Genomic DNA, 11,881 nt, shown 5'->3' with positions numbered 1-11,881 from the left:
TGATATCCACAGCAGATTTACTTTTCAACTTATGCATTCATTATTGATGCCCAAAAAATACATTGTTACAAGGCTCAAAAGTTTTACTGGAAATTATTGTGTTGCCCTCTGTATATTCTTGAACAGAAGAACTGAACACTGTCAATCAACATATTACATCAATGTAACTAGTATTGTATACATCAGGGGTAGGATCTACTAGTTAAAAAAATTATTTATTGCGATCAACTGATATCACTTGTAATTATATCATGCGAGAACAATAAAAACCTATTTTTTTAGTTTAAATATGTATTTTGAAAACAGATATTTTATACATATAAAAAATAACGATACAGAAACATCGAATTAACGACAATAATATAGGTACTTAAGTAAAAAATTAAGTAGGTACACATTAACTGTAATTTCGACATAGTTACACAATTTACCTGTATATCGAATATTAGATATTTTGTAGTAACCAAGATGCAACCTTTCGCCAGGAAACATACTTAAAATAAATTCTATACAATATGAATTATCAATTAATTACATCAATAATCATATCACATCAAATGCATAGTTGTGCAATATCCGTGTAATCTACCGACTCGTCAAATCGGAAGGATAAGAATTTACATTATTTATTTTATTAATATTTTCCTGTGGAATTTCTTCTCAGTTCTCATCACTTGTGTTCTTCATTAGTGTATTTCTTGATAATGATATGTAAGAGAAGAGATAAGAACTAGCGGATTTTAAGAGCTGGAACATCGAGTAGTTTTGACTCGTTTGAACACGAAATAGTACAATATTATTATTATGTCTGCAATCGACCGTTCGATCGATGCACTGGCCATCCCTGGTATACATGTACTGAATTTTGCAAAACAATTTACATAGTATGGAATCTATAGAGAGACAAATGACTAATTTATTGTGACTGTTCCAAACCAATCGGCCGCCACACTTGTTACCGTCATAAGTGAAAGATTAAAGCCACGTTACTGTGAAACTGCAATATTTTATTGTATGTCGAGTAGCGCAGATCATGAAGCATGCACTGAATGTTTGCACCATCAGTTGAGTCTTTTAAAGTTCTACTGAACAAATCCTCATTTTTTAAATCAATCTATTCATTTTCAAAATTGAAATTAAATAATTTATGGAACACAGATAAATAATCAGTGATACGGCATGGAGTGCACATGAGTGCCTGAATAGTATCTTCAAAAGTGATCTTCCATTGTGTATGGAGCGTAAAAATTTCAATCTATGTGTTCTACTAGAGCTCGCATATGCATGTGAAACATGGACTATTAATGTAAGAGAAATCCAAAAATTACAACGAGCTCAACGTGGTATGGAAAAGTGCATGGGCAAAGACACATATTTTAATACCTCTTCGTGAGGCAGCTAATACCCATATGGTAAAAATAAAATTGTAAAACAATTTTTACCAACTGACGTGTATAGAAAAATGTAAATATATATAAGAAAATTTCGAATTATAGCCATTAATAAAAATTCGAAACAAATTTTGTTTGTCACTTGGATTCTGAAGTAATGGGGTTATACTGTATCAGGAAACCAATAAAACTGCAAATAATAAGTATTTATACGAAGCATAATTTTATTTATTGAATTCCATTTTTCAATTTTTCTACATTGTTTTGTGCTCACATAAACGAAATAAAAAATTTACATAAAATAAATAATTAAATTGACAAATACATTTATTTAAAGCGTTTACATACTAACATGGTTCACTTATACAGAAGTATTAATTGTATATTACTAAAAGAATAAAGTCTTGACCGTGGTGCAATGCTAAATGAAAAAATACACTGTTTAATTTTAATGTTAATAATCCCCCCTACCCCCAAATCCACATAGTTCGACTTTTCAATAGCTGAAAATTGTCAGATATTCAACACAAAACTATTTTTTTGGTAGGTTTTGTCAAATTCAAAGATTTTTAGAAGAAAGGTGGTCATGTGGTCAGCGAATGGTAGTATTGGGTAAAACGATAAAAAGGAAAAAAGTTTATAAGAAGAAAATATTTTGCATTGATGAGATTATAATTCTGTGCAATTAATATTGCGTGTGAATGTTTATGATAACGCTCCATCTTAAAAACGTCTCGGAATGCCAGCCCAATGTGCTCTGTGTCTCCACTACACCACCGGTCTTGACATCAAGATATTAAATGCTATTTGATATCACAATGTGTAAACTATTACTTCAGGCAACATTGGTGTCTAAAAGATATTTTACAACCATATATTAAGTGTATACTAATTTGTATCATTTTACACATAGTACAGTCGAACTTTTGAAGTAGTCACTAGAAGGTCTCCGTCAAAAAATTTGGTCTCGATTACAACATGTCCGCTGAAACAAGTTAGTTTTACACAATGATGAAAGATGCTAAGATGATCTTTAATGGTAGGTACAGGAGGCCCATAAGTCGCTTTCCATTTTCAAATATTCATGATTTTTTAGAATGATTTTTTTAATATTTTTTTTTGCCTTTTTAATCAATATTTAAAAAAAAAATATAGGGCAAAGTATGACTTATGGGAAGACTGTATTACAATATTTGTGGTTGTCATTTATCTAAATATTTCCAAATTGAATAATAAAAATATGACCAATGGCTAAAAAATTCATATTGCTTTTTTCAGCTATCATTAGCCATCTTTGGAATAAACACGATTTAAGAATCCTCCATTCTTTTATAGGGATAAATAACCTTTTTCTGGAATTCAAACACACATATTTCGTATGCCGGGTGTTCTAATCTGTTCTGATCTCTTATGTTTCGAATTCTGTCAACAGATGACATCCAGCTTTGTAATTTAAATCACGGTAATCAATAACATCACTACATTTGATTCATGGATGGTGTCAGGATACTTCAGATTTTAGCAGTGATATTCTTGTACCTGCTAATTTATTATTGCAATTATTTTTTTTCTAACATTTGAAAATGTATCATTCTTTAATGAAGATATGTAATTAACTTTGAAAAGCCTCAGAAACATACTAATATGTCATATCAAATCAATCACACAATGTGTTGAATTTAAAAAAATCCATTACAATTATCTATCTTCTAAAATATTTAGAATTAATCATAAGATTCACTCCATCCTACTAAGGTAAGTTTTCATGTCACCGTATAGCAGAGATTAACGCATTATGCTTGTGATTGACCATCAGTTTGAATCTCAATGAGTCAGTGTAATTCACTATTTTCTTAAATAAATATTTGAATTAAGATTCAGGGCATGAGCCCAAGGGGTTGAGTGAATGGCTAACAACCAATCCTCGCACAAGCAGAAATTAATGTTGAAGGAGATAAGATAAAATTTTCCTTACTTTAAGACATTTGCAGGCATCATCTGTGATTCTGGGGCTGATTCTATGACTGATTGCCAAGTGTTAGTGGAATTCGGAATCACAAAACCAAACTCAAAAAACCATTCCTCTAAGCAGCGACCCTTGAATAAGATTTTCTGAAACAAATAATATTATATTCCTGAATAATATGAGAATGGTACTAACTACCAGATATTGAATGGACTTAGGGCCAGATGTAGAGATGTCGCCATTAAATGCACCTAACTAACGGTCAAATGCTTAGTCATATTTATGTACAAAAGTGGCACCGCTACTAAATAGTGGCAGAATTGAGAAAGGCAAGTGGCATCCGTCAAAATAATCAATTTATATTGACACAAAATTCAAGCAAATATAATATAAATACACCCGATCCTCTTTTTGCACGGTTTCGAAATAACACGGTTTAAAAAATTACCGATTATTTTTTATTTAAACTGATTTTTTAGCTTTAACCCTTATACATACATGACGCCACTAGTCAGTCACTTCGGGTACGATACAAGAGACGCGCCGCGTGCTTCGGCGTCAGCGTCATTAAATATTTCCAACGAGAGTGATTTTTCGCCAGCGAAAAACACCAGTAAACGGGCACGTTTATTGTCAAGTAGCGACACTGAATGAATATAATATATCGTCGTGGTAAATGCAATAGGTCGTATGTCAAAAAAAATTCAATTTTGTTTTATTGCACCATAGTGACCAGCCCAGTCATCTACACCATCTCCAATAGGTCTTATGTCGTTAGACCAATAAGAAGTCGACTATCCCAACACTTGCAAAAAGACGAACCGACACGTCATTGATATTGGTCACGCCAAACAGTCGTATGTCAGAGCTCATCATAATGATAGTAATGTTTTTGTTTGTTTTTATTCCTCGTTCTTGACTTTATACTAAAGAATTCGTCAAATAATACGATGTAAGTAATTTACCAATCACTGTTTTTTAAAATCTACTTTATAATTACATTATTGTTGTCAGATTTAGTAAAAATTTCAAGATTCTTTCTACAGATAATCTAACATTACTTTTTGTCTCAAACTAAAGAAAAATTCTCCGCCGTATATATGGACCGATCAGGGATGGCACCAATTGGAGGAGAAATATTGCTGAGCTCTACGGGCTATACGAAGATTGCAGGGCAGTTCAATCAATTAAGATTGGGGGACTGCGATGGCTAGGTCATGTGCACCGTATGAATGTACGTATGTATGATGTCCGGCAATCCAATCGGGCGTAGAAGAAGAGGCAGGCCAAAGATTCGCTGGTTGGATGGAGCTGCCAATGATTGCCGTGTTCTAGGGGTACCAAATTGGAAAGCGGCCATACTGGATAGGAACAGGTGGAGGGAGCTGTTGGAGGAGGCCAAGACCCACACCGGGTTGTCGTGCCCCTGATGATGATGACTTTTTGTCTCATTTATTTATTGCCAAATTAATTATTTGTTCACCAATCACGATGGACAGTTTTAATAAGACACTGTTTATTTAGTTAAAAATTATTTAGTAAAAAGCTATTAAAATGATTAATGGAAGTTGTGGGCGGTACTTGGTGTCTTTAGCAGTCAGCAACATTACTTCACCGGATACTAATGGTAAGAATAAATAAGATTATGTCGCCACATAACAAAAAGATGTGGAGTGGAGATGATATTTTGCTGAGATGCATTAACGATTATCAAATTTAAAAATGATTATTTTCTTCAGGACCTCAAATAACCTGTGAAGTCGTAAGAACCACTGACTATATGGCGTTACAAGTTGAACCTGGGAATGCAGCGGAACTTGAACTCTTAGTCTTAGAGCATCCATTTGAAGTCACTTTTCAAAATATTGGTTCAGAAATAGAACTCGATTTCGCTGAGGTTAATAATACTTTGACTATCGAAACTCCAATTTTAGAACAAGCAAAATCATTGCTGAGGCAACCTTTGGACATAAAGATAGCAGAGAACATTGTATCAACACAATCAGACCTGAGATAAAATATAGATTGTGATATGACGATGACTGAACATCTAAGTGGCCCTGAACATTTACTATCTGATATCAGTAGTGACTCTGAAGCTCTGTATCAACCTGAATCAAATCAATCAAGCTCATCAGAAGACTAAGAGGAGTTTGCTATGCAGTCTGACACCCATGGTGACGAACCTACTGAGCAAGTCAATCAAAGAAAACGAAAAGGGCAAAGCAATAATTGTAAAGAGTGGAAAAGGCAAAAAAAACTCCCAACTGCTTATACTATAGATACATCTCAACTGATCAACTCAACTCAATCAGCTCAACTGCGATTGCTAGGCAAGTCTTATGCGGGTTTTGAGAAGTATGAAGAGTCCGGCAAGGGCGGCAAGTATAGACAGACGTCTAAAAAAGAATCTATGACCATAGGTCCACGTTGTGGTGGGCATAGTGACATGCTCAAAAGGTTGGACCAAAAACAGCCTTTAAGTGCGATACAATCAGTGATGAACAACGCAGCTTGCTATTCACAAATTTTTGGAAGAAAACAAAATAATACTACCTACCGTTTAAATAAAAAAATTACTTTTCTAAAAAAAAGAATTCTTTTAAAACTGTTCTTTTTTCTTTTAAGTGTAGGTACGAGGGTGGGTCAATAATTCCTTAGAAAAAAGCATTAAAACAGTTTTTATTTTTGTATTTTTTTTTTATTTCTCAACATAATCTCCTTGGAGCTCAATACACTTGGTTAGACGTTTCTCAATTTTTTTAAAACTGTCAGAAAAATAAGTTTTCGGAAGGTCCTCAAAATAAGCATTTGTCCGATCGATGACTTCTTCATTTGAAAAAAAACGTTGTCCACTTAGCCATTTTTTTAAGTTTGGGAAAAGGAAAAAGTCACTGGGGGCTAAATCTGGCGAATACGGTGGGTGGTCGACCAATTCGAACTTCAATTCTTCAATTTTAGCCATTGATCGTAAACATGTGTGAACACGGGCATTGTCCTGATGAAAGAGGATTTTTTTCCTGTTTAAATGAGGCCGTTTTTCTTCAATTTCATTTATTAGCTGGTCCAATAAAAATGCATAATAATCCCCTGTTATTGTTTTTCCTTTTTCCAAATAGTCAACGAAAATAATTCCACGTGCATCCCAAAATACAGTAGCCATAACCTTACCAGCTGATTTTACGGTTTTCGCCTTCTTTGGACATGGTTCGCCTTTCGCAATCCACTGCTTTGACTGTTCTTTCGTCTCGGGAGTATAGTGGTGTATCCATGTTTCATCTACAGTCACAAAGCGACGAAAAAATTCATCCGGATTGCGTTGCATGAGCGACAACAGGGCTTTAGAGGCCACCACCCTATTGCGTTTATTGTCGACTGTGAGCAAACGCGGCACCCATCTTGCAGAAACTTTTTTCATGCCCAATTTGTCATGTAAAATAGAAATGACGCTACCTTTTGAGATCCCTGTAACCTCAATTATCTCACTCAACTTTAATCTTCGGTCACTTAACACCATATCGTGGATTTTATTGATCATTTCTGGTGTAGTCACCTCTACAGGACGTCCTGAGCGTGGTTCATCCTTTGTTGATGTACGACCACGTTTAAATTCATTTAACCAGTTATAAATAGTTGCAAGTGAAGGAGCAGATATGCCGTGAACTAAATCCAACTCATTTTTTATTTCCTTTGCTGTTAACCCTTTTATATTAAAATGTTTAATAACAGCTCTAAACTCAATTTTCTCCATTTTCCATTTTTCCATTTTCCATAAGCAAATTTTTTTTTTAAATGTACGAGAAACACACAACAACCCGACCAATCTGATTGAAACTTCGCAGCATACTGAATCGGTAGTGCCGCTGCATGAAAACAAACCGCTTACAGTACTAGTCGCGCCACCTGTCGGCTTTTCTAAGGACTTATTGACCCACCCTCGTATTTACGTGCTCTGTTTTATGCAAATACATAATTAAACTATGATATTTTTAAATAAATCTTTTTAAAAATTATTGTGTGTTAATTTGAATATTAACTTTTAATCTTTTCTTTTAAACATTGAAATCGTTTTTATACAAGTGCCTAATTAAACAGAGATTTATAATAAAAAAAAACTTTTTCATTAGTTTAAGCTTACTTTTTAAACGTTTATGTACAAGTATATAATAATATGTCTATATTAATATAATATTATATTTTGTTTCATTATAAATACCTAATTTTAGTGTTTTAAATTTAGGTATGTTTACATAAAAATTGGACTTATGTCACCAAAAGTGGCCAACATTGACGATCAAATAGTTATATGTCAACCTAACTTTCTTATTATCCATCTTACATCAAAATGATGATAACAGTCTTAACAGGGAACAAATTCAACTAAGTAAATAAATTTGTGAAAAAAAATCAGTGCATTGGGGTTAAGATGGGATAGTTTTTTGTCTCTCCTGAAAAGTTTGGTATCTTTGACATACGACCTATTGCATTTACCACGACGATATTGTATTTCTCTATGCTAAATTTGATTTAAATTGAAAACTATGTATTTTTATGTATAATTATTTTTATGTGAGTATAAATATAAATAATTTTGATTTATTTTTGAGTTCAAGAATTTCGTATTTTGAGCTGATTTTAAGTAATGGAACCTATCTACCGTTTTTGTATGGGCACCTTATCATTTTTTACACGGTTTTGTTTTGCACGGTAGTCTTTGGTACGTATCCTCTGTGCAAAAGAGGATCGGGTGTATTTTGTTAATTTGTATGCAAACGAAATACAGTACTGTATTTGCTTGAATCCTGTGTACAATATGCATACTTGATTGTTTATACCTACGGCAGCATGCGCAGTAGCAAAATTCAAATGAGAAATGATTTAATTAATCTCGCACGCGACCGCAGGGTGCGGCCAAAAATTTATATCTAAAAATCAATAGCGAAAATAAATCCAATTGCACACATCAAATTTATTTAATAAAATAATATGTCATATACCTGTTCTAATCGAAACTTTTCCATTGACTCTATGGAGCTGAAGTTCATTTCTCGGGAAACTGTTCGGCATTTCAGGATCTTCTTCGGAACACGAGCCTCATGCTCAGTGTCAGAACAAGACATGTCTTCATTGTTCTGCCAGAGAATTTTACCTACAAATTCAGACAATGTTAACACTAAGAAAGGAATACTTTTTATACAGATACAAGCGGGTATGAGACCCAAAATACAACGCAAATAAAGTCGATAAATTACATATTATAGCACATTAAGGCAAACGGTAAAAAGGTTCCTACTATAATACTTATTTAATATGTAGATCATTGGAAGCATTCCACTTTCTTATCAACAAAGACATAAGTAAATTATTTAAAAATAGATAAGTACCTGAATCACCATCGCGAAGATTCATCCAGTTACTGTATAAATATATTATCATGTAAGGATAAACAAAAAAATTTGATGAGTTTTATTGTCATCAGAAGTGGATGAAGGTGACCTGGGTATCGCCTGAGTTTCGTAATTTGAGAGAGTTAATTATAAAAAAACCGTAGACTTTTCAAAAGTGCAAACAAAATTTGATTCTTTTTTCAATGCATGATTACCGAAAGAAAGCATGTCAACATCGAACAATTAACGTCACTCCACAACGGGTGTATTTGGATATATCATCAGAAAACGAATAAATAGGTTTTTGTTTGTATTTTTATATAACAGACTTTCAGCTTTAGTCTGTTATATCGAAGTTCTTCTGTACTACAGTTTTCTTAGTGCAAATGTGCTTTTAAACAATCAGTTTATTTGTCCGTTCAGTCTCCGTTTCAGTCGAGCTGTCAGTTAAACCGATGCGTAAATGTAAAAATTGAAACAGAGATGTGGTAAGATGGGTTTCATATCAGTTCTTAGATATACCAGTTAAACTGACTTGTAAATGACAATGACAGAGTGAGATTTATCAATTTCAATTATTTCAATTTATTTATTTTTAACATATTGTGGACCAATAGCGGCCTTAAGCCTGACAACGGGGTAGGTCAATTTTGAATATATTATTTTAATTTGCCTTTAACTGTTGTACTTAATACTATTTAAGAACATAAGATTAAAACAATCAAACACATTTAATAAAAACTCCGTTATAATACCTAGTGTTATGGAATGGCGGAATCATTTATATATAAACACTTTTTATATTTCCACTGATCTTATAGAAGGTAACTTTATGATTAATATAGCAGATTACATTTAATCGGTAACTTGTATACAATGGTTTAATACAGAAAATGCAGTCGATGGGTTTTACTCAAAGGTTGGATTTAAACTGAACTACAATTAATAACATAATATGAAACTTTCAGACAACAATGGTCAGTTTGAAATAATAAGCGACAACAAATAAGAATAAAAAGGTTTGTCGCACAAATGAGACCTTGAAACTACAGAACAAAACTCTTGAAACATTTAAGGAAAAATTTATATCATTCTGTTTCATTTTACATATTGAAAATAGTATAGCTGTCTCGTTTTCAGCAATGACCAAAATTTAGTGTATGTAAGCGATAAAACAATATGAAAAAAAAGGTGTGTTTTGTGCTTTCTTTCTGTCTCACATATGGGAAATGAGAGAGAAAGAAATATGAATCTTGGCATTCATAAAATTGACCGAGCAGCGAACGATTGTGAGAGTTGAGATACGTGTGTGTGTGTATGGTGGTTAGATACATGTACATATAAATTAGCGTGCGTCACGTTACAATCGCTCGCCAAAACGGAAAAAGGCGTAGGATAATAATATATAGGAGATAATTGACATTGTATAATGTATATAGATTGTAAGATATTTATTTTTGGGAGGTCATTGACTATTTGACCCAAGCAGCCAGCCGCCCATGTTGTGGACATTACAAATTATAAGTTTAAAACGTTCATAACATAACATGAAACATTATTATAAAGAAGAAAAGATAATTTATGATTATGGAAAAAGAGTGATCACATCGCCAATAAAAGAAATGCTTCCTGCGATGTATGAATACGAAAAAAAAAATATGGAGGTACCTATCGTTTCTTTGTCACTGAGAAAGTATGTACCTACCTAATCAATTTAGGTAAGTACCTATTCAGCGAAATTAATCTGAGCCTTTAGACATGACCATACGGTGATACGCTGTGTTGTCGTATTTTTCATACTTACTACTTTTCTAATTTCGATTGAAATAATATTATTTCTTCAAATACATTTAGGCACTGCATTATACCAAACCAATATGTTTAGAAAGTAATTTTAAATAACATTCATTTTTAGTGGATAAAAAATACGTAAATATACAGGGCCGTTTCCATGAGACTGTACGGACAACTGAACTGACGGCTAAAAGGACGTTTACTAATAAGTCCGACCTACGAAAATTTTCAATCATCAACGCAACTAAGTATTAGGTACTCTTTCTGATCATTGTTGCTCCTCTAGTATTCTAGTTTGTTCTGTATAATAGTTACGATGTATATTCAAATTATTTCTTTGGGGTAAGAGTAGGTTAGCAGCAAGTAGGTAATGTTTATCAAAAATCACAATACGTTTTTAAATGTTCAATTGAGAATTGCAACTGGTATGTATGAAAAGGATACACTTGAAATCCATTTAGGATATCTACTGCTCTTTCAGCCATCTTCTTGGATTGCTGTTGTCTTATTCACCGACTCAGTATTCAATAAAAGAAATTGTAACCCAGAAATTCCGATTCGAACACTGCATGCGTATGGTTCTTTACTATTTTCCGACCAGATTTACTTCACAGATTAACTTGACAGATCACAGAACTGACATTAATTATTATTATCTATGTCTTCCAGACAACATTATAGATAATAATATTGAATTGTACAACATAGACATGACATAGACTATAGAGTAATCCAGTACCTCTACCTAGTGTCTATTGATCACGGGAATACTTAAATATATGGATAGGTGTACCTATTAAATGACATGTAGTTAAAAAAGATTAATGTTTCATATTATTTCTTAAATAAACATATTGAGTTTAATTTTATTATGTACCTAGGTATTTGTATTTTACTTAAAAAACATAAATGTAGAGTACCGTCCAATCTCTCAGTACCTACCTTCCCTGGGAAGAATTATTTTCTTTTAATAAACATCATAGGGCATAATAATTATTCTCAATCTATATTAAAAATGTGTCAAGCGCGAAATGTATAAGGTACAACTACTGAGAAGATAGAAGCATATTAAACTGACTTGCTTATTTACTCCAACAAATCGTAACGTACGTCTATTCCTTTGCGCATTTAATTCAATTCAATTGTGCGGCGTCCAATCCTCCCGGAGGCCAATTGGGTCGGCGTCGAATTGGGTCGGCGTCCAATTGGGCCGGCGTCTGATTGTACCGGCGGCCAATTACCGGAGGCCAATCGCTTTTTTTGTCCATTTTCAATTAATATTTTGGAACCTCAATATTAAAAACCAAAAATCGACGATATTCGACAATTCGGCGAAAAGAACG

General features: G+C 33.2%; 1 protein-coding gene across 1 annotated transcript; it reads right to left on the bottom strand.

Annotated features, from left to right (window-relative positions):
- Window positions 1-1,589: 1,589 nt before the first annotated feature.
- On the bottom strand, window positions 1,590-11,198 carry PrBP (Prenyl-binding protein). Its single transcript, XM_085958789.1, has 5 exons — window positions 10,983-11,198; window positions 8,742-8,773; window positions 8,355-8,506; window positions 3,367-3,503; window positions 1,590-2,376 (listed from the first exon to the last, which is right to left on the bottom strand). The coding sequence occupies exons 1-5, from the start codon at window positions 11,021-11,023 to the stop codon at window positions 2,295-2,297; spliced, it is 444 nt and encodes a 147-aa protein (XP_085814915.1). The 5' UTR covers window positions 11,024-11,198; the 3' UTR covers window positions 1,590-2,294.
- Window positions 11,199-11,881: the final 683 nt, after the last annotated feature.

Source organism: Rhyacophila brunnea, unplaced genomic scaffold (assembly GCF_057557595.1).
Source record: "Rhyacophila brunnea isolate RB1 unplaced genomic scaffold, BYU_Rbru_1.0 scaffold_8, whole genome shotgun sequence".
Lineage (NCBI taxonomy): Eukaryota > Metazoa > Arthropoda > Insecta > Trichoptera > Rhyacophilidae > Rhyacophila > Rhyacophila brunnea.
Note: the sequence above shows the minus strand (reverse complement) of the source record. Positions and strands in the feature narration are given on the sequence as shown.